Source organism: Dromaius novaehollandiae, chromosome 6 (genome assembly GCF_036370855.1).
Source record: "Dromaius novaehollandiae isolate bDroNov1 chromosome 6, bDroNov1.hap1, whole genome shotgun sequence".
NCBI lineage: Eukaryota > Metazoa > Chordata > Aves > Casuariiformes > Dromaiidae > Dromaius > Dromaius novaehollandiae.
The window spans coordinates 25,210,599-25,232,601 of record NC_088103.1 but is presented as its reverse complement, the minus strand read 5'-3'; the positions used below and the strand labels follow the sequence as shown (position 1 = coordinate 25,232,601).

Genomic DNA, 22,003 nt, shown 5'->3' with positions numbered 1-22,003 from the left:
GTGCGTGACAAAAGGGGGCTCTGCTGAGAGCGTCCGAGCCAGAAATCTCAGTGGCTGTGTGTGAGGGGCTGGGGCCGTGTCCTGGATCACCACGGGGACAAGGCCGGGGGGGAGCCCTGGCCACCCAGCAGAGACGGGCGGTGCTGGTGATTTAGCACAGAGCACCGTGCCACGGGATCCACTCTCGCAGGTGAGACCTGCAGGCCAGGTCACCTGCCTGAGTCAGGGCTCGAGGCTTCCCCGCATGGGGAGTCCCGCCAGGTTAATCATGTCCTGCCTCCCCCATCCTGCCCGGCCTTCAGGTGACACCTTTAGGGCATCTGAGCTTAAGCCATGCCTCGATGATGCTGTGTGCTGTCAGGCAGTGGCCAGGCTGTCCTCCACAGATGTCTGTGCTTTGGTGGCAGGGCATGAACCCTTTTGCTTGGCCACAATGGTTATTGCTGTGTTTGGGAAAGAGTTCGGGATTCCTTGGGCTGGAAAGAGCCTTTCCACACTGCTGTCTTCTGCATCATCTCTTGCTGGCAAAAAACTCTTTAATGGGGTGCTGATGACAGCAGAGGACACTATGGTCATCATTCAATTGCCCATGCATATGTCCAGCTAATCTCATTGGGGATGCTGTCTGTCCTGCCTTGGGTGCTGGCAATCAGGATGCGGGCCCTACGGGAGATGGTCTTCTGGCCTGGCAGCAAGGGCCAGGCAGGCTACTGGAGTATGGTGTCGGACACCCATGTGCCTAATGAATGAGCTCAGAGGATGGAAAGGCAGAGCAGGAGGCTGGGAGAGAGGCCCAGGGCCTGACTCAGAGCCCATGGATGGTGCTGGCACTGCTGATGCTGGCCTAAAGGGGCCAGCTCCCAGCTAAGGTGGATCCCATGGCATGGTCTGCAGAGCGCTGGCCCCCCAGGGGCATCAGGCAGGGACGAGGTTGCTGCCGCCCTCGCTGCTGCAGCATCAGGGGAGGCTCAGGGCGCAATGGCAGGCTGTGCTGCCCATGCGCTGGTGCTTATCGTAGCAGAGAGCAGGACATTTAGCTGGAGAAGAGACACCGTCCAGACACTGAGTCCAGGCTAGGCCATCCCTCTTCTGGAAACCAGCCTGGGGGTGGCTGAGTGCTGGGTGATGCTGTGGAGGAATGGGGGTGAGGGGACTGACCTGCCTCGGCCCATGAAATACTTCCAGGCACCCTCAACCCTGGAGCTGACCCTTGCAGAGCAAAGCTCCATGCTGAGACTTCAGGGTGCACAAGCAAAGGGCATCTCTGCCCTTGCTCTTGCTCACCAGGGACCCAGCCATGCCCTACAGACATGTGGCTGGCCAGGATCAGGCCCTGGGAGCTGAAAGGCCCTGGGGTGGCGGCTGTGCTGGCAGGACAGGTTCACCCAGCTTTGTCCTGGTGGGGCCCAGGATGTAGTACCATGCGGAGCAACATGGAGATGGCTGTCACCACGGGATCAGCTTGCAGGTGAAGACTTGGTGGAGACGCCACCGACAGTGGGAAGAGCAGGCTAACATGAGGCTCTGCTTAGCCTCTTCGGCAGGGTTAGCTAGTCCAGGAGGAGCAGTGCTACTTGTATGTATGTAGGTAGGTACCTGGCACATAGGACCTGAGCTAGCTCCCAGCAATTTGGAGACTTGGGCTTTGGAGAGGGAAGAGCAGGTGGCTGCCCCGGGAAGCTGCAGGGGCAGAGCAACCACGATTGCCATCAAGGCGGCAGTGGCCTTTCCAGGGAGAGCCACTTGCTGGGAGGCTGGGGGATGAGGAGCTTGGTGCACAGCCTAGCTGTGCAGGAGGCAGGCGGGAAGCACTTAGATGAAGGAAAGGGAATGGGGATGTTTTGATGTTGGTGGTGGAAAGGGATAATAAAAAATAATTCCCAGGTCCCATAGTGCTTCATGGGGGAGAGCTGGTCTGCTGCTTGCATCTCTGGTGGAGGGGACAGGGATGTCTCTCCCTGCCTCCTGCCTGGTCCTCCAAAACTTATGATTGTTCAGAAAAGCTGAAAATAGATTATTTTTAATAGGAAATGTATTTTTCTCCAAATGAATTTGCAACAGAAGTTTTGAATAAGGTCTAAAGTGATAGTATTATTGCTGCACACAAGTTGTTTTACATAGTGCTATTTTATTTCCAGGTATGTACTAGGTCATTACATATGAGCTGTAGGACTAGACCTGCTTTTTGTCCCCTGCAGCACCTTTTTGTAGCGCCCCATACAGTGCTAGAAATCTCGGAGTATACTTAAATGCAGTGTTGCTCCTAAACACAGTGCTCCCTGTATGATTACCAGTATGTACACAGGGGTGTCGTTTTCATTTTACATGGCTTCTTTGTCTGCCAGCAGCTTTCAGCCTTTTGGATTTGCAAACCCCAAAACACTTTCCAGTTAGGCGCAGATCCTGCGGACAACAATTTGAAAATTGCTAGTCCAGAAATGTGGGCTTGTTTCGTACCTGCATTACAGCCCTGGGTTTTTGCTTGTGCGCTGTTTCTGCACTCTGCAGCTGCGGTCCTCCTGCCTGTTTACCAGTCCCCAGTAATGATGTTTCCTACTTTGAGCTTTCTGCTCTGCCTGCTCAAAGGAAGGGCAATGCTGGGGGTGAGTAAAGAAGTGCCCCAGCAGCTAGCGCTGCCCTGCTGCTGCAAGCGCTGCTGTCAGCCAGGCCGGTCCCTGCCAACGGGGGGCCAGCGTTTCGGGACGCGATCCCAGCAGTTGCTCTGCAGAGCAGGCTGTCAGTAGCTGGGAAGAACCAGCCCCACAAAATCATTGAAGCACCTGATTCCCTTGGGATGCTAATTCATAGCATGTAGACATGTAAATCCCCTTGAGAATCTAGCCTTAAGGGTTTAGCACCCTCTGTAAGGGGGATTTGGGCTTGATACTATCTTGTTGCCCTTGATATTCTGGCTGAAGGGCATCTTGCATGATTTACCATCCCAAAGCAAGAGAGCGTGCTAACAGCTGGCAGGATGTCTGTCTGAAAAATCCAGTGCAAAATCAAACAAGTGAAGGAAAGTGACAGAAGAAGCAGTGTCTTCTTCCAGCCAATCTGCTTGCTGAATATATTTAGTCTCAGATCTACTGCCTCTAATGACTAGTCTAAGCCCTTACTGTCTTTAGTCCCATTAGTCCCGGAGAGCCGAGAGCCGTCAGCAGGAACGGGCTCAAATCCCTTCCTCCCACAGTGCTGTAGATGTGGCTGCCAAGCTCCCGCTGGCGGTGCCCCAGAGGGCCACCGTGGCTGGCAGCGCCAGTGGCCCAGCGGATAAGGCAGCGGAGGGCTTTGCAGCGTGGTCCCCGGGTGTCCCAGGAGGTGCAGGGCTGGCGGGAGGCAGAGCTGCCTTTTCTCACTAGCGAACAGAGGAACCTGGCCGAGGAAAACCCTTGGAAAATCTGCTACCTGGGGAGCCCGGTCCGAGAGCTGCGCGGCTGGCTTGTGCTCTCTGCTTGCAGAGAGAAAATAGCTCTGGGACAAGCCTTGTTGGGGATTAGAAATGGTTAAAGTGCCGATTTAATCAAACACTTAAGCGTATGCTTAACCTGCCTCAGTAGCCACAAGCCTCTCGTGTTGTAGTGAGACAGAGCCTCAGTCCCAGAGCCCAGCGTGGCCGCGAAGCTGCCGCTCAGCGCTGAAGGCAGCTGCCCCGCGTGCCGATGCCTCCTGCTTTCAGCAGGCCTGGGAGGTCCCGCTCGCCCGGGTGGTGAGGGGACGCAGCGGGTGACACAGGCACACATGTGCCAATGGGCGGGGGAGAGGTGTACAGCTAACGGGTGAGAACTGGGGACTGAGTGAGCACAGCAGGAAGATGGCAGGTGAGCGTGGGCACCCGGGAGCAGCTCCGGGTGAGGCACGGTGTAGTGCTGCCCCTAGCACCTGCGGCTGAGCACGGGTTGCAGCTGCGACACTGCACCTCAACAGCAGGCAGCAGCCACATCGGAGGAGATGGGCTGCAGGCAAAGGAGGTTAGTGCAAGGAACAGTTAGTGCTGGTCCACAGAGGAGCTTTGTTCAGAGAGGAATGAAGTGAAGGACCGTTGGGTGGTGGGGTATGACCTTGCCATCCCTGGGCTGAACTGGGACACCTGTGCAGCTCCTGCCGTGCCTGTGCCGGCAGGAGGAACTGAGCATGGCAGGGCTGTAATCATGGGCTTGGAGCATTTGGCAAAGAGAGGAAACCCCTGAGGGCCTGAGCAGAGAGGTGTCCTCCTCTTCTCCTCTCCTGCTGGAGACCACGCTGCTCTGCAGCACCAGGCGGAGAGAACAGGGCGGGTCCCTCCTCTTCTGTTCGCCGTCAGACGCGGTTGCTCAGTTCTAGCTGCTCAGACCCCGTGGGTAAACCTCGGCTCCCAGCACTGGTGGCTGTGATGTTTGTGTGTAATGCAGCATGGTTGTCAGACCCCAGGGGATCCATCTCCCCTACTTACCCACCTGGCCCTTTTGCAAGAGAGGATCGCTGTGGCTCTTGCGCCAGCTCCTATGACCAAAGCTGGAAACATATTTGTTACTCCACTGCCCATCGCTGTTGTGCAGATGCTTAATTACAGCCTTCGCATCTCCTCCCCTGGTCTGCTCCTCCCAGCTGCGTTTCCCTTGTTTTGCAACCATGCTTCTCTGCACCAATCCTTCCTGCAAACGTGCAGCCTTCCTGGGAGTGGAACACAGGGCGACCAGCAGAAACTGGAGCCAGGGAAGGCTGGGCAGCGCTGGGCTGATAGGGCAGCTAGATCTGAGCAGGAGTGGTAAGTTCAGGCAACTTTGTGCCCGTCTTACTGTGACTAGATCCTTCCCGATCTGAACTGGTTTGTGCAGAGCTGGCTGGGTATTTCAGGATGGAGAAGTAGTTCCCAGAGTTTGGATGGTGGGGACAAAACCAGCTATGTTTTTTCTGCACTTTGGCAACATACCTGATCACAAGATTCAGCCCAGTTCCCTTAGCCTCTCCTGGGAACAAGGTCCCTTCTGCCTGCTGGTGCTGTCCTCTCTGGTACAGCCCATGGCCCTCCTGTCGGATGCTAGATGCAAAATGAAGTTGGCAGCATTAGCTTGATTTAGTAGGAGGTTGCTAGATGGTAAGGACAGTGAATAAACAGTCGCATCTGTAAACTTGTCCATAAATGTTAGAGGTCTCTCTTCCCTTGTCTGTGCCTGACAGGAGCCACCTCTGAGTGGTTTATAGTGGAACGGGTAGGAGTGGTAGAGCAGGACGATACGACCTGGAGAAACACCAGTGGATTGACAGGAGCAGCCTTCATCCTGCCCTTCATACCTCCTTCTTGCTTAGCTGAGCTCCCCTTGAAGCCACCTGGCCTTCTGGTGGAATAAAGTTGTCAGCTTGCAGCCTAGTGAAATAATCAGAGTGGGATTTTTGAGCAGTATACAAAGGCTAATTAATGGAAAGTCATTTGGTGCTTGTAACGGCAATACATTTTCTGAGCCCTCTGTATGAAGCTGTTTGTTCGTAACAAATGTTATGACAAGCTGGATCAGTTCTTCTCTTTTAATCAGAGAAGACAGTGGCATAACAAGTGCTTTTCTGGTACTTTAATAAGGTGATAGCAGCTTATGAGTAAAATTGGCTTTTGTGATTGCATTTGTGCTTATACAAATGAAGCATCGATGTTCTCTGGGTTGGAAATATCCTTACTGTCACATGCTCAGACTGATGGGCTGGCTGTAATTTATCTCATTTACCTGGCAAAGCACTCAAGGGTTCAGGATTTAGAAACTCTTGCCTTGGGCTGGACCCAGACCCACACTAGAGGCAGGCTGGACCTTACTGCTGGGTTGATATGTGACAAGACTATTAGCCAGGGCTAAGCCTGGCCTTTAGGTCATGGGCCAACAGACAAGAACCCCAAGCCCAGAGCTGGGCATAAGGTTCCCTAGGTACTGCCTGGAAAAACCTGGGACCTCAGAATAGCCTCGTGCTGAGTCCCAGAGGCTATTGGGGACCAGCCAGCAGAAAGTGTTGCTGCCCTGCATGTCTCCGCCCAGCTTCCCACTGAAGCGGAGCCACAGGGCAGCAAAAGAGGATGTGGTTAGGATGTGTCCATGAGGAGGAAAGCCCTGGGTTTTGGTCCCTGCTCTCAGGATAGGATATCCTACAGTGTCTCTGGTATCATCTGTCAAGTTACTTTTCACACGGTGGTTTGGCTTTGTCAGGGAAGGTATAGCCTAGTGGTTAGAGCAGTCCCTTAGGAGGTAAGCCTGGCTGATCTCAGCCTAATTCTTTTGCAGGTGCTCTAACCACTCAGCCATCCTGCTTTTTCCTCCTGCTTCAAAACAGGTGTCAACAACTAGTTTTTGTGCAGACCTTGCAGGTGGGTGTTAGGCACACTCTGGGCACTTTGCTGTGAGACCATGGTGGCACATCCATGGAGGAAGGTGCCATGTTGTTCTGAGCAGCTTCAGGAAGAGCATTCTGGGTGTCGGAGAGCTCTGAAGGCACATGGAAAATTCAAGCACTTCCAGATTTGTCTGAAATGGAGCTAAAGCACCATGTCCTGCTTCTGGTGCTTGAGTCCTTTATTGGATCTAACCTCAAGTCAAGTGACTGGAAGCAGTAGCCATCTCATAAGCTTCTTATTAGGATGAGCCCTAATGGAACAAAAGTCTGTGGTGTATTAAAGGAGAAACATATGTCTGGAGGGAGTCCAGTGCAGTCGCTGTTTCCATGATGTCTTGAACAGGCGAGGCTTTTCCTTGGAGGCCTGGCATCCCACAGATGTTTAGAGGAGATTTCTGCCCTTCCCAGTTTCCTTCTGGAGCAGCACATGGGCTTTTGTTTTGGGGCTTCAATTCCTTGCTCCTCAGTGACCAGTTATTCTCATTTTCTTTCCCTCTAGGGTCATGGATCGAGACACACAGAGCATGCTCAAGTCTCCAGTGCCCTTTCTCCTAGGGCACAGCCTCTCCAAGGATGGCATGGACTCTTTCAGCAAGCATTTTGAGAGCATCATGGAGTCCCACCGAGCCAAAGGCACATCTTACACCAGCCTGGACTCCATCGACATCCTTTCCTCCCCCGCCCGCACCCATGGGACCATTTTCACCTTCGACCTCCCAACCCTCACCCCAGAAGTACAGGGACAGATCCGAGACAGCGCCAAGCTGATTGAGGAGAACTTTGCTCCTCTTGCTCACTTGGAGCCAGACTCTGGGACCAGTTCGGCCACAGATGCTCCGTGGACTGAGAGGGAGGAGGAGCGAGGGAGGCGAGGGAAAGGTGCTAGGCACAGCCCTTGCCACTCAGAGGACAGCTTTGGTACTCCCTTGGCCTCCAACATGAGGTGAGTGATCAAAGTCACCTATTGCCCACCTGGGCCTCCAAGGCAGGGTGTTGAGTCTAACCCTGACCAGAGCCTCATCTGTGTCATTGGGGAAGAGAGGAAGGGTCAGGACTGGCTGTGCTGGGTCTTCAGTAGTAAAGACAATTCTGGATAAAGCATGAGCTGTTTCTGGTGGATTAGAACAGGCCTGGCCCTTTTAGGTGGCTGGTCAGGTCAGTAATCACCATGATGCTGAGATCAGCATGTAGGTGAGAGCACATCTCATCCTTTCTTCTGCATTAGCTTAGGTGGTGCTGGAGGACTGTGGAGTTACATCCAGCCTAGCAAGCAGGGAATCTCAAGACTTCAGTCCTATGGCGGTTCCCATTGCAGAACAGTCCAGCAGCTGTGGTGCCTGCAGGGAGAGGCCTATCAGAAGTTGGTACTGGTAGATATTAAAGAGCCTTTTCATCCTGGAGGCGAAGACTCCCCGCTACAGCTGTGTCCCTCCCCATCTGAGCAGCAACCTCCTGTTTCTTGAAGGCGAGAGTCCCACAGTCCTGTACATATTGCTCTGGCCTGGCTTGACCTCCTGAATCTCCTCCGCTTTGTCTATCCTGGAAGACCAAGAGCAGAGATGAGCTCAGCCCACTAGCGACTCTCTATACACATCGCTCCTAGCCTGACTGCACCCAGGCTCAGAACAGCCACCGCCCTTGGAGAGATCTCTGGTGGAGCAGGCTGGGGCTGCTCAGCCCCACCATTTCCAACCTGCCTGTACAAGTATAGGACCATCTCCAGGTGGAGACAATGCCTTGCTTGGACTCTTCCCCCTCCCAGCAAGGTCTTAACTTGTTGGCAGGCTGCATCTTTTCCTCTTGTCCAGGGTACATTCATCTGGAGTGCAGACAGGTCCTCTTTAGATGTCATGTCCCATCTCATGGCTCAGCTGCAGAGTCAGTGGCTCTCAGATAAGCTGTTGTCTCAGTCACACCAGCTTCAGACTTCCTGTTTCCATTGCTTCCCTGCAAGATCTCCCCTCTGCCCCAGCAACCTCTTGTGCAATGCAGGAGCCTCCTGAATCCCTCATCCATCTTGTAGGCTTTCCCACCAAGGCCCAGGGAAGTGCTGGAGGGGAGAGAAGCTTGCCTTTCCCTCAGCTGTCAAGACCAAATCCAGTGTCACTTCTGGCAGCAACCTGTGTTGGCCTCATGGGTTCAGCTTGAGGTGACCATGTGGGGACTGAGCTCTGTCACCTCTGGCTGTCTGCAGTGCCGGGTACCTATGGTCCCTAGATCACCCCAAGGCTGTCTTGAGGAGAAAAGTGCTGAGTTAGGCCTTCCCTTTCCTCAGGACAGGCCAGACGCTGAAGCCTAGGCAAGGTGGCACACAGGCTAGATGAGATCTGTGCAGCAAAGCTGGTTACGTCTGAGAGGCACAAAGCAGCGAGGGGTGGCAGTATCCAGCCATGATCATTGCTTTCTGGAGGAAGAATCAGCTTCCTGTTCATCTGCCAAGGCAAAGGACCAAAATAGAGCACCCCAGAGAAACCAAAGGGACAGCATCTCACTTACCGTTCACAGGATGCCATTTTACTACGTCATTGCCTCTGCAGGGGTCACAGGAGGACATGGGGAGAAAAGATACAGCTAAGAACAGGAATGGCAATGAAGAGGCTTAGAAGAGATTTTTCCTTGGTGGCTGACACTCACTGCAGCTCTGTGCTCCTCTTCTAGCACAGGTTTTGGAGCAGCACTGGGCTGTGACGGAGGCCATGGAGGGGTCTCCCCTGTAGCCTTAATATGTTCTGGGCTTGCTGCTATCCTTCCCAACATAGGGAAGGTTTAACTGAAACATCACAAAACCATCCTGCCCTGTGGATTTCTGCTGGGCCTGTCTTTGCTGGGCCTCTTGTCTTCTCTTGTCCTCTTCCAGCCCTGTCTAGCACCACATGCCCCTCTGGCCTGTGGAGAGGGGGAGCACAGGGGAAACTCACCTGTAGGCCTTGCTGCATAGCCTGGCCTGGGCACCCTGGGGCTTGGATTTTCCCTCCATAAAACTACAGAAGATAATCTAGCCTTCTTAAACACACACCCATGCACACACACTCCGAGTCCCAAGCAACTTTCCCTCATTTAGAAATTCTTCCTTTGGGTATTTTTTTATTGCTCAGCATAAAATACCTCTGTAGGTCTTTCCACAGGTTTCCTCTTGGACCCGTGTAGGCCCCACTTGTCTTTCACAGCACCTTGGTCTGCAGTTGATTTGCAGAACTGCTGTGCTGCATTAGAGCAAGTGAGCGAAGTGCCCTGGCTCCAGCAGTGGCCTGAAACAGGTGCTCCAGGGAAGAGTCTGTGAAACATGGCTTGGTGGGAGCAGGGACTTGCACCAGGACCCCAGCAGGCAGCAGCACAGCTCTCTGCTCCCAGGGCATTGAATGAGTCTTCGCTTCTGGGCCTCGTGGGAGATGACAGACACGGAGGCAGGTGTGGTTATGATCTGGTGTCTTGCCCAGTGGACAGGACTGAAGATTTGAATGGGCAGTATAACTAGAGTGGGAACCATGCGAGACATAGGATACCGGGTGCTGAAACTGCCTGTTGCCTGGACAGGTCCCCCTGTTGCTCCCTGTACCAAGCCAGCCTAAAGGTAGGAGATATCTCCAGTCTTTTGGGAGGAGGGAGGCATTGCTTTCTGGCAAGGCAGAGGTGGCAGAAGTTTCCTCTTTCCTATCACTGATGCTAACCAGCTCTCTAGACTCAGTGGAGCTGTACAGAAACCTAAAACTTCCCAAGTAATTTGAGGAAGAAGTGTCAAGCCTGGTTCTTCAACGGGTTGCCCATGAGTGGGAGCCCAGCAGAGCTGCTCCCTGTTCAAGCAGTGAGTATCCTTGTGATGCTCCTATTAATGAGTCCTGTTAATGGAAAGAGCTGGGGAAAGGAGATCAGGAACCTCCAAAGTCTCTGCAATGCAGATCACTTGTGCTAGTGTGGCTAGAGAGGGGGATTCGCAGACAGCTACGTGTTGCAAGCGGTACAGACAGAGCGTCATGAGCACAGATGTATAAACCCTGTCCACCACTCCCAGGCCACAGCCCAGTGCGAGGTGCAGCTTGCTGACTGACACCGCATGTCAGATGTTGGCTGCCACCCACTTCTCCCAGCTCCCTCCAGGACCAGGAGGCTGGTGCAGGAGTCCCTCACACTGTGCTCAGGCTTTCGGGGAAGGCTGTGTGCTGTCCCAGCAGGGCCTGGAGGAACCTGCAGTGGAGGCTGCCGTTGTACATCGCCCACCTGGGTGAGCAGAGGTGTGTTCCCAGGCTGCAGGGCTTTGGCGTGAGGGGTTCCTGGTGGCTAACACTAGCAAGCCCAGACCTTCATGTGCTGTCAGCTGCCTGTCCCGCTTGTGCCTCTGAAACTTCTGGCATTACTTTTTGTATTGGTTGGCGATGGATTGGAGTCCAGGTTGGATGCAATTGCTCTGCAGCCCATAATATTCCATTTCTGTTGGTGGTAGAAGTGGCAAAGTTGTAGATACCTCTTGCACTGCTGGTGGGTGGATTTGGTAGCGGCTTGGAGCTGTGGTGTTCTCGCTGTCTGCCATGGCGCGATGACCTTGGTTCGCACATCCTCAAGGCTCAGACCAAGGCTTTGGTGTCCCTCAGCACATGATATTCTGAGCCTATGCTTTTATCTTGACCTTGTGCGTAAGAGATTTGCCTAAGTAAGTGAAAACATAGCAAACCCTGCCCTGGCATGGGTATGCCTCTGCCGCCTCTGGCGTCCTTGGTTAAAAGGGAGTTAATGCTGGCTGAACAGCAAGACATTGAGACTTCCAGCTAGAAGCTGGGTGAGAAGCAGAGGGGGCCACATCAGTCCCTTCATCCCTGAGCTAGAGGAGAGCATGCCCCCCCCCCGCCCCCCGAGCCCTGCATGTCCCAGGAAAAGGCCTCCTGCACTCCCCACATTAGGAGCCGCTTTTCCCCTTCCCAATTAGATAGCACTTAGTGATGGGAAAGGCTCTGCTGTGGGACGCCCCTGCCAGCCACCCCATGGTGGGAAATCCCATAGTGGGATACACCACACTGGGCACCTTGGCCACCCTGCCATGGGGGCCCCTTCCCACCTGTAGTGGGACACTGCGCAGTGGGACTTCAGAGTGGGACAGCGGCTCCACGAGTGCCTGGCTCTCGTTTTGGGGGCATGCCACAGGTTGTTGCCCTGTTGGGGCAGGAGGTGATGGTGTGCAGGTCCCTGGCTCTTGCTGGGCTGAGGGCTGCAGTTGAAGCAGTCTGTCCCCAAAGCAGTGACGGTAACCCACAGAGGGAGTGCGTGAGTGGGGAGAAGAAGGCAGGGTGCTGCGGGTGTCGGGGGGCTGATCACGCACACGGGGTCCCTCTGGGCTGGCAGGGCTTGCCGGGGGCATGTGTGGTGCTGGTGAGATGGAGAGGGGGAGCCGGGCGGCTGTGACGACCACAGGGAGATCGCCCCGGCAGCGGCAGCTGGAATTCTGCAATTAGCGATCCAAATCCCAGGGCTTTGCAGCACTGCCGGGCACGAGCGAGGCCGCGAGCGCAGCCTTGCTGCCGCAATACCATACATAGGCAGGCCAGGGCTGCCGCCCCTCCCCGCCACCGCCACTGCAGAGCTCAGGGCACCAGCCCCAGAGACACACTGATGGCAAATCACGCCTCCCCCGGGGTGCCAGCCCCCCTAAAATCCAGCCGCTCTGCTTCCCTGGCCCGCCCGGCTCCCATCCCACCCCTCCAGAGCCCGTGTTGTCCCCGCTGCGGGCGTGACCAGCTCCAAGCAGCATTTATCACGGCCACTGAGAGGCGGAGAGAGGGGATATTAATTGCCCCACATGGCCTCCCTGTGGGAGGCAAGCTAGGCAGGCTCTGCAGGGACCGGCAGAATTGGGGGCATCGCCTGAGGGGGGACAGAAAGAAGGGCAGGCAGGAGAACCAGTCAGCAAAGCGGGGTTGCAGAGTCCCTGGTGAAAGGGCTCAGACGCCGCGGTGATGGGCGGCAGGTCTGGCGCCTCGCTAGAGGGAGAAATCAGCCCTGAATATATGGCTGTGTGGGAAGAGCCGGGAGCAGCCAGGGCTGGCAGCCACCCCAGGTGGAGGATGTGCCGGAGTAAAGCCTTTTTCCACGCCAGCTCGCAGCTGCTGGCGTGTGTGCTGGAGCGACGGCGCCGTGTCAACATGCTGTGCTGTGTTTCTTTATAAGGTCCCTTTTGTTACTGCAGCAGCCAGGGAGCTGGTGCCCCTCCTCGCAGGGGCCTGTGCAGGTTCCTCAGCTAGTCTCAGATGACCTGAGCGGTGAGGTGCCTGGGTAGCACTGGGCAAACTGGTGTGACGGTGCACTGAGCACCGTGCCCAGCCCGGTGCCCCAGCTGCGAGAGGCCGTGGGGCAGCTCAAGAGCTGTGGGGCGGAAGGCAGAGGTGGGATACAGGAGGGTGGAGGGCTGCTTGGGGGAAGCAGGGTGACAAGGACGGGATGGAAATGTGGAAAGGAGGGATGGTGTGCAGAGCTGGCAGGTGGCTGCGTGCAGCTCAGGTCTGGCTGGGCCATTCCCAGGTCAAGGCACAAAGGGCAGCAGGAGCCGATACGGCCGGGGCAGCGAGGTCAGGGGTTGCAAACAGGGCTCGCGAGGAGCAGGGGTGAGGGGTTTGGGCTGGCGCACCAGGCATGTGCCACACGCGTGTGCGAGATGCACAGAGGGAGGCGAGCGACACCAAGGCACGCTTGGATACTTGCAGAAGGGGAGGAACTGGCAGGGGCAGAGGAGGGTGACGCACCGCCAGGGACACGCGTGCCCACGTGGAGCCCCACGCGCATGCAGACAGGCGCTCGGTCACAGACGGGCAGGCACGTGCACACCAGCGAGCTGGGAGTGCTCCACACCGTGCTGCACACGCGTGTAGCAGGAGCGGTCCTGGCACATGCAGCAGGCAGGAAAAACGCCGGGACGCCCACCCGCCTGGGGCTCAGGCAGGTGGCACTTGTGCCCGGAGAGCAAGGTGGCTCCTGGAGAGAGCAAGCCCCTGGCTGAGCAAAATTAATGGCCTCAGTCCCCACCTCCCCTCTCCAAGCGTGAAGCCGAGGAGGAGGGGGAGCTGCGGTGAGAGACAGGCAGAGACAGCCACACGTAGGATGAGGAGGGAGGGAGGAAGGGGAGCCAGGCAGGCGCGGAGGCTGCATGGGAGACGATGGGAAGGGGCCGGAGCTGCGGGGCCTAGGCAGGGCGGGAGCGGAGGGGCCGAGCAGCCGGGCTGGGAGCCCGGCGGCATGGAGAGCGAAGGGGAGGAGGCAGAGGCCCGGGGGTGCCAGCCACGCGTGTTAGCGCTTGGTAGGGTCCCTGCAGCGCTGGAGAGCCGGGCTCCCCTTGGAGGGCAGCACTAAGGGCCGGGGGGCTCGCCAGCGCCCCGTGCCGCGGGCTGGCCGTCCCCGGCTTGCAGCCACCCCTGTGCACAGGCTGGGGGTGCCGCGCGGAGCTGCCCGCTTGGCCTGCACACCGGCACCACGGTGATGCTGGGCTGGCCTCCAGGCTGGGGTCAGGCAGCTGCTCGGGGGCACGGGGGAGCAGCGCAGGCTCTGATCGCCCATGAGGACGTAGCCAAGAGCCGTGGGGCCCCGCGGAGAGCCACGTTCCCTGTGGGGGGTGCCAGGGGCAGGCGGCCCCGGGACCACGCTACGCACACTCACCAGCTCCACCAGGGAGGTTGCAGTTCGGATCGTAGGTCCCGGCACAGAAGAGCTGCTCCATCCTGAGGTCAGTGCCAGAGATAGCTATGCAAAGTGGCCTCTTGTGTCTGGCTTTAATTTCTACTCCTGTGGCCCCATGGGTCTTGTTCAAACACTGTCGGCTGGACTTTGCCCAAAGATCTGAGAGATCCAGGTTTCCCTGGATTAATACCATGACATCTCTAACTCTCAAGGAGAAGCCGACCCTTCGCCTGGCTGGTGAGTAACCTGATTTTAAGGACCTCGGAGCCTGTTGATGCTAGAAACTGTTCTGAGGGAGGGCTCAGATGCGTGCAGAGAAGGTCCCTGTCCTATGCAGAATCTGGGATGTCCCCTGTGAGAGGGGCTGGTGGGACAGGGGCAGGGGAGAGGACAAGGAGCCACCTCTGAAGAGGGACGTGCTGCAGGGGAGGGTCTGGCAGAACAGATTTGCTGTTTGCTGTCCAGAGGAGCAGGATGGAAAAGGGGTGCCATCGCCCAAAGTTAGGTCTTATCTGGCTCTTACAGCAATAATGTTGGTATGGGGGGGGGGGGGGGAATCTCTGCAGCTACGTGTTTTGAGGAGCAGCTCAGACAGAGCTGCTAGGGTGAGGAAGGCAGGGCTGTCCTGCCTGTGGTTGGAGGCTGGCCTGGCTGACCTTCAAGTGTCCTCCCAGCCCTAACTTCAATTCTGCTAGGAAAGAACCAGCCCAGATCTTGGTGGTCATAAATCAAAGTCATTCCACTGAGACCAATGGAGGGAGCTGCATTTATTTAGCTCAGCCAAAGATCCGGTCTGGTACATTCTTAGCAGTGATATTAGGCAGGCTGGGCTCGCTTGGCTGAGGCATCGTGCGTCTAGCCATGCGTGCGGGGTGTCGGGAATAGAGGGCAGAGTGCTGGTCTGCCCCATGCACATGTCCCTCAGGTTTGGACCAGGATCCCTGCCCTTCCTGGTGCAGGAAGCAAACTGAGTCTCCTGTGGTCTGCCTTGGCAATCAAGTGCCACTTGGATCACAACTGGGATTTTTGAATTTCCTACAGCAGGTGACTCACTGGGAAATGTATCATGCAGGAGCTGGACAACTCAGGAGCTCAGCAGAGCATCCTCAGCTGAAACCCATTGCCATCCAGCTGAGCCTGTGCCCTGGGATGTATCTTCTTCCCCTTTCCTGGGGAGCAGGGCATTAGGAAGGGAAGGTCCCCTCCCTGCAAATATATCTGTGCTAGGAGTGAGGACCTGGAGGTCAGCCCTCTTGCGCAGGCTTTTCTGAGCTAGTGGCTTACAGCTGCCTCTTGTGCAGGATTTGTTCTTGGTTGCCGACAGTCCCTGAGGGAACATAATGCCGGGTGAGCCTGGGTTCATGGTAGGAAGGTGGAGAGTGTAGTGGGGTGACATGCTCCATTCCAGCATGGAAAGCTGCTCAGGTCTCCCAGCGGGCTCCAGGCAGCCGGTGTGGACAGTACTCCCCACGGCAGGTGTGGGCACTGGGGTGAGATTGCACTTGAAAAAGTAGACAGAGCGTGGACAAGGGATGGTGTGCTCAGCATGGTGCGTGGCCCTTGAGGGAACTCCAGCCTGTTCCCCCCTTCTTGCCCTGTCCCCTTCCCACCACTTTGTCTCGCCAGAGTCCAAGCAGAGCACTTGCTCCCTGTACGAACCCCACGTGCGCTTCTCTTCCGCTTGCCCCATAGCCGCTCTGGATGCATGCCCTCAGGTGCCAGGCACATGCTTTCTGTTAGCTTTTAAGCTGTCTCTGTGCGTGCGAGCACTTGTGTGCTGTCACATGGGCAGCTTGAGGCCATCTCTGGGAGCATCACATAGGCTTGGAGCCAGGGGCTCCCCTGGACAGCCCTGTCCCCAAAACCTGAGCAGGCTCAGTTCCCTGCTCCGGGGTCTGGTATTTCACCCTGTGAAAGCAGGTGAGGGCACTTCCCCGTAGGTGCTCGCCACAGGCGAGGCTGGCGCTGCACTTTGTGGGGTTACTCAAGGGGAGCTTGGGCAGTGACAACAGCTGTCCCCTGGCCTTTGCCACCTTGAGACAGGCCTGGGGGACACCAACCCCTGTGTCGCCGAGGTGGCCGCACGCAGGGGGACCCGTCAACCGGGGCGCTGTGCTCCCTGCAGACGCCTCAGCCACCCGCCCCACCTGGGTGGCGCCCGCCGCGGCCCCGCTGTGCCTGTGCAGGGCGGCGCGCCGGCAGTGTGGCTGGGGCTGCCCCACGGCGTCCCCCACACGGGGATGGCCATGCGCCACCCGGACGGGATGCCATGGCGATGGGAAGGGATGGGGCGCCTAGCAACCCCCCACCGGTGGGGGAGCCGGTGGGGGGATGGGGCAGGTGGCATCAATCTGCCCCGCGGGGACATGGGGACGCCCCATGCTCAGTCAGGAGGGAGCGCGGGCAGGCGGCCCCCACCTCGGCACGGCCACCACCGCTAGGTAACCCCTCGCCGTGGGGCGCTGGCACCGGGGCCCAAGGCAGCACTGTGTGGGGTTGGGGATGGGGTGTTGGGGCCAGGAAAGGAGGGTTTGGGCCCAGAGCAGGAGGTTTGGGGCTCAGAGGACTGCCTGGGGCCCCGCAGAGGACTCTGAGCTCCCAAGGAGGAGCATTTTGGGGCCTGGATAAGGCACGCCCGGGCCTGGTGGCAGCAGAAGTGGGGCAGCAGGCTTGCAGACTGCACCCTGGTGCGAATGCTGCCCCGTCCTTGAGCTGAGCGTGAGCAGGAGGAGGCAGGAAGGAGCCTCCGTCCCATGGCAGCAGGCCACGCTGGGCGCACAGTGGCTCACGGCAGTGTTGGAGACACCTGACACTTGCTGCCAGTGTCACCTGCCCCAGGGATCTGGGATCTCTAGCGGACAAGCCCGAGCGCGGCAGGCTCGAGTTATGTGCCATCTGCCTGAGCCCTTCTGCCCGTGGAGCTGGAGCCGGCCGCGGGAGCGGGCCCCTTCGTGCCCAGGGAGGCGGCGGGGTGCAGGGGCCAGCCCAGTCGCGGGGCGGGTGGGATGGTGCTGAGCGAGCTTTGGGTCAGCTCCGAGGTGACTCATTTCAGACGCACTGAGGATGCCCGTACAACACCAAATTTGATTTTTATTCCTTAAGTGCAGGCCAATTCTCCAGCTGAAAATATTTCTGACGTAAAAATATTATTAGAGTGGTTCTTCAGGCCAAACCGAAATGTCACTTTAGAAAGTATGCTTAAAAAAAATATATCCTCTAACACATTAGGTCATTGGCAGGAAAATTAGCATCTCCTCAGTTGCCTCAAACATGCACACATGCTCTTTGGTCTGTTCTGCACTTGCTTGAGAATTGGGCTCTTGGTTTTTTTGGTTTTTTGGTTTTTTTCCTAGCCGGGACTTTGGGAGGTGGCAGATAGCTGTCCTGAATGTGGGCACTCCCAGACTATTTAAGGCTGATGGTCCATATTTAACATCAAGATGGTGGCTTGAGCATTAGAAGAAAACACATTAATTTCCTGACATGGCTAGGGAGGCTGGGCTCACTTGTATCGGCGTTGCTGAAATCAAAACGGTGACTTGGTGAGGGAGGGGACATCAGACCATGCTGGCAGAACAACTTCAAGAAGCAAGCTGCAATCCTTGTGCACCTATTTTAAGAGGCAAGGCAAGAATTGCACCACCGGTTGGGAACCTGCAGGAGGAACAGATGATGAAGGGCAGAGGAGCTCTTGTAGAGGGCCCGTGAGTGGGTGCTCGGCACTAGAGAGGAAAGCTGAGGAGCACAGCTGGGGAAGAGAGGTCACAGAGAGACACTTGGAGCTCTAGGTCTGCCACAGGAGACACTGTGTGGTTACCAGCCATGAGGCAAAGTTCAAAAGGGTGTCAGGATATTAGCGATATTGGCTAAGAGTGAAAAGGTCTCTGGAGTGTGACTGGGCAGCTGCTTGCTCTGGAGGTCCAGCTGGACCACAGGAGAGCAGGGAGGGATGGTTTGGGTTTGGTAGCTCAGCCTGTGGCAGGATGAGCAACCATGGAGCTGCCAGGCTGGGAAGGGGACAGCACCTGGGCCCCCGTGATTGCAGCAGACTCCAGCTTATAAAGAAAATACAGTCACCACAAACTGTGGTCTGTGAGTGCCAATTGCTGGGTGGATTTGTCTCAGCATTCCTGGGAAGCAAAAATAACTTGTAAGCCCTGTTCTTTGGCTGAGGGCACAGCGGTTACATCCGCACAGGGAGACAAAGCGGGGACAAGGTATGTGCCCAGGGCTGGCCCAGCAGCGCCCGCCCTGTTTTGCTGTCAAGTGCTCCCCAGCGCGGCTTTGGCCCTGCCGGCCGGCGCTCCCGGGCACAGCTGGAGGGCAGCAAGCACCGGGGCCCGCTCCAGCAGCGCCTTGGGACGCAGCCACCCTGTTCGGGGAGGAGGAGAGGTTTTAGGCATGTGGACGAGAGCTGTTCCAGCCGCTTGACCCCCGAGCCACACAGCGGTCTCGGGTCCGTATTATAGGGTGGTTTCAATGTCGCAGAACAAAGCCGCGTCCGCCCAGCATTTGGAGGGGTGCCCACAAGGCGGGCTGTGCTGTTTGTGCAGACGGTGACCCTGAAGGCCTCCTGCCAGGCACAGCCAGAAGCTCCCCCGGAGCACGCTGGCCTGGGGCCAGGAGGGGGATCCAGGAAGACTCGAAGGCCATCCCCGCACTGCTCCCAGGAAGGCGGCATGGGGCCATGGACAGGCTCCCTCAGCATGTCTGGAGCCAAGCAGGAGCCAGATCTCCTACTGGGCCACCCATCCAGTCCTCACAGCAGTCACTCTCCACCGCTGGCAAGCTCAGCTCTACTCCGCATCCGGTGTGCCTGCCCCGGGACTCACAAGGAGTCGGAGCCGCTTTTGTCTGCTGGCCAACAGACTCGAGGGTCAGAACAGCTTCCCCCAGTCACAGCTTGCCGGGGATGCCGGGAGGGTGGGAAGAGGCAAGCGAGAGCCCCCTGAAAGGGAAGGAGCAGCCTTTCACTGTGATGCCGAGCTCTCCCGGGATGTGCTGCACTCCAGCTGCAAATGCAGCGCGGGAGGCCAGCGCTGAGCAGCAAGGAGGTTTCGTCCTTAGTGGAAGAAGTGGAGTCTCAAGGAGACTGGACTGTGTAATTGGCTCAGTAGAGTAGGCCTCTTAAAAGTCAATTAGAGACTTTTAAAAATAAATCAGGCTGGAACATTGCAAGATCTGCCAGAAAATTTAGGCGAGGTCAGAGTTGCTTAATGTTCGTTGTTGATTAGGTTTTACTTACTTTTTGTTGGGATAACTTGTGTGCCGCTGAGTCAGACTGCTTCGGAGGCTCAGCCAAGAGGCGCTCCTAACATGGCCTTGTAAGGCAAGGTGGGGTGAGAGCTGATGGGCAGCCTGAAGGAGACAGTGCACCATGCTGCAGGGGGGAGGCCGGGGGTGCTTTCCTTAGTCTGCCCTCTCTGCACCTCGGCTTTCCCCTCTGTGAAGTACTTGGAGGTTTGTGGATGGGAAAGACTAAGGGAAGGAATTATAATATTCTTGTCTTGAGTAGAAACTGCACGCAAGAGCAGCACCAGGAGTCTGTCCAGGTTAAAAATGAGTGCAGATATATAGGACAGCATGTGATGCACGTGGGTAGCTGTCAGGCAGGGTGCTCCTTGCAGATGCTCATGCAGAGGGAGCTGAAGGATGGCCCAGACCCTGCAGGCCACAGGTGCAGGGAGAGCAAGCAGGCAGTTCAGAGCATCTTCCCTTCTTGCCATAGCCCAACAGCAACACCCTTACAGTCTTTGAGTGGGGATGACATTTCCCGTGAAGACCTGGTGAGATGAAGTAGCGTGGCAGTTCCAGGGCAGCCAGGAGGAGACCTGTGAAGTGCTCTGTGGTGGCATTTGCCAGCACAGAAGGTTTGAGGTGGTAGTTGGTGCCAGTAGCTCCCAGGGCCAGGAGCGAAGGGGCTGGGGTGCAAGTGCTGCAGAAGTGTGTGCCCTGCCCTCTGGCACCAAGGATGCTGGAAGCGAGCCTAGCAGTGGGTGTTTTTGCGGTGAGGAGGGAGGTTTCTGCTACAGCTGAGCTTGGCAGAGCCTCAGCCCACGTATGACATTTTACAGCTGCAGGGTCAGGGATTTTGGGGCAATCCCTGTAAGGCCTTTGGAGTCCATGACAGGACAGGGGTTTGTCACAGAGCAGAGAGGAGGCTTGAGCTGTGAAGATAAGTCTCTCCTCTTCCAGCTTCACCAGTTACCTGAGGGACCAGCAGCTGCCTGTTGCCTCCATTTTAGAGACTGGAAACATAGTTTGTGGACTAGACTCTGGCCTGGGGCTTAGGAGATGTGGGTTCAGTTTCTGACTCCGCTCTCAACTTGCTGGATGACCTTGGACTGGTCACCTCAGAGCTAGTCACCTCACCACTGCTTTGGTCTCCTCACTTGTAAGGGGTCAAACAAGACAGGCCTCCTGGAGAAGCTTTTGGAAAGCTCAGAGAGAAAAACTCTGGCTAACGGCAGTGAGAAGCCCCATGATGGCCATGATCTGTCCCCACAGGTGGGCTCAGCTCAGCCCTTGCAGGCTTTTCCTTTCTAGACTGGGCCTCCACTGAGAGGTATTGGGTGAGTTACCCATTCTCCAGAGCAGATATATGTTGATGGCCATCATGCCTCACTCTGAGTATTTGTCCTGACATTCATCTCCTCCACTGAGCAGAATGCTTGACATCCTCAGCCAGGCATAAGGGTAACCACCAAGCCTTTCCTCACTGAATGTAGGCCTGGAAGGGAGAATGAGGCTACTGGCAAGAAGTGAGATAGTGGTATGGTAGTACATGTCTGAAATTTGGTGTAGTCAGCACTCTTGGCCCAGAAGCCTGCTGCAGGGAAGGGCTCATGGGATGGGTTCAGGCAAAGGGTTCTTGTCTCTCTGCATCCAGTTTGGAAATGGCTTTGGGTCACTTGGTCCTGTCATCATTCACTGGAACTGTCCTGTCACCTCTTCTCTCTTCCAGCCACATCCCCAAACCTTCCCTTAGGGCCTAGACCCAACCTCTGAGCATTTCTAACCACTTTGTTCATAATGCACCCCAGCAGTGAGTAGCTGGCCTCCAAAGCAGGGTGAGGAGCCTGGAGTTTTTGAGAAGCTGAAAGAGCAGAGGATCTGTTGGCAGACTAACGTGAAGTGTCTGTTTCCATTGCAGCAACCACCCCCTGAGCCAGCTGGTTTCTGACTCAGACTCAGAGATGGACAGCATGGAGCAGCTTGCCCTGGGCAGCACGGACACTCTTTCCAATGGGCACAAGGCTGACCTGGAGGCTGCCAAACGCCTCGCCAAGAGGCTCTACAACCTGGATGGCTTTAAAAAAGCAGATGTGGCCCGCCACTTGGGGAAGAAGTACGTGTGGGTATTCACAAGGAACAGCCTGCTCTGCAAGGCTGTCACTTCACCCACCTGCCCCACTGGTGCACCCACAGTTGCCCTGCAGGGCACTGAGAATAGCTGGAGGGACCCCAAAGCCCTCTCCCCACAACAGCCTGCCTGTATCAGGTGTTCCCTCTGTAGGTCTTAACACCTAAGAGGCACCCAGGTTTTGGTACCCTCTACTATGATTGCATCTTGGTGGGGACACCTTCTGTCAGGTGTTAGGGGACAGGGGACTGGATAGCTGACCTTTCTTGAGCCCTTACAGCTCTATCTTCTCCAATTTTTCTTACATGCTGAATGATCCCATTGGATCCGTGGGTGATTCCTCTGAGTTTTGTGGCACTTTGTGGTGTGCCTGTCCTCAGCGCACTTCCCCCAGCCCTGGCTTCATGTCTCCTGGGGGTACCCAGCCTACTGAAATCCACTCTATCCCTCCCCTCCCTGTCATCATCCTGTGGGGACATTGCTGCCCCCACAGTCTGGTCAATCCTACTCTCACTCCCTCCTTTCTTTTTCAGCAATGAGTTCAGCAAAATGGTGGCAGGGGAATATCTGAAGTTCTTCGTATTCACAGGGATGAGTCTGGACCAGGCTCTCAGGTCAGAACTGTGTGTGTGCATG

General features: G+C 56.4%; 1 protein-coding gene and 1 long non-coding RNA gene across 3 annotated transcripts in view; one reads left to right on the top strand and one right to left on the bottom strand.

The window, feature by feature from the left end:
• PSD (pleckstrin and Sec7 domain containing) overlaps positions 1-22,003 on the top strand; it is a 46,962-nt gene that overhangs the window by 5,157 nt on the left and 19,802 nt on the right. Inside the window, exons 5-7 of one of the 2 annotated variants that reach the window (XM_064513942.1) lie at positions 6,851-7,294; positions 21,158-21,352; positions 21,901-21,981. In XM_064513942.1, the coding sequence (XP_064370012.1) occupies positions 6,851-7,294; positions 21,158-21,352; positions 21,901-21,981 (720 nt within the window). Of the gene's footprint in view, positions 1-6,850; positions 7,295-21,157; positions 21,359-21,900; positions 21,982-22,003 lie in introns of both variants that reach the window. The other variant, XM_064513941.1, reaches the window with a different exon arrangement.
• Positions 2,379-14,454, bottom strand: LOC112980251 (uncharacterized). The gene is made up of 2 exons (XR_003258381.2): positions 13,984-14,454; positions 2,379-5,344 (listed from the first exon to the last, which is right to left on the bottom strand). It is a non-coding gene; the product is annotated as an uncharacterized LOC112980251 (long non-coding RNA).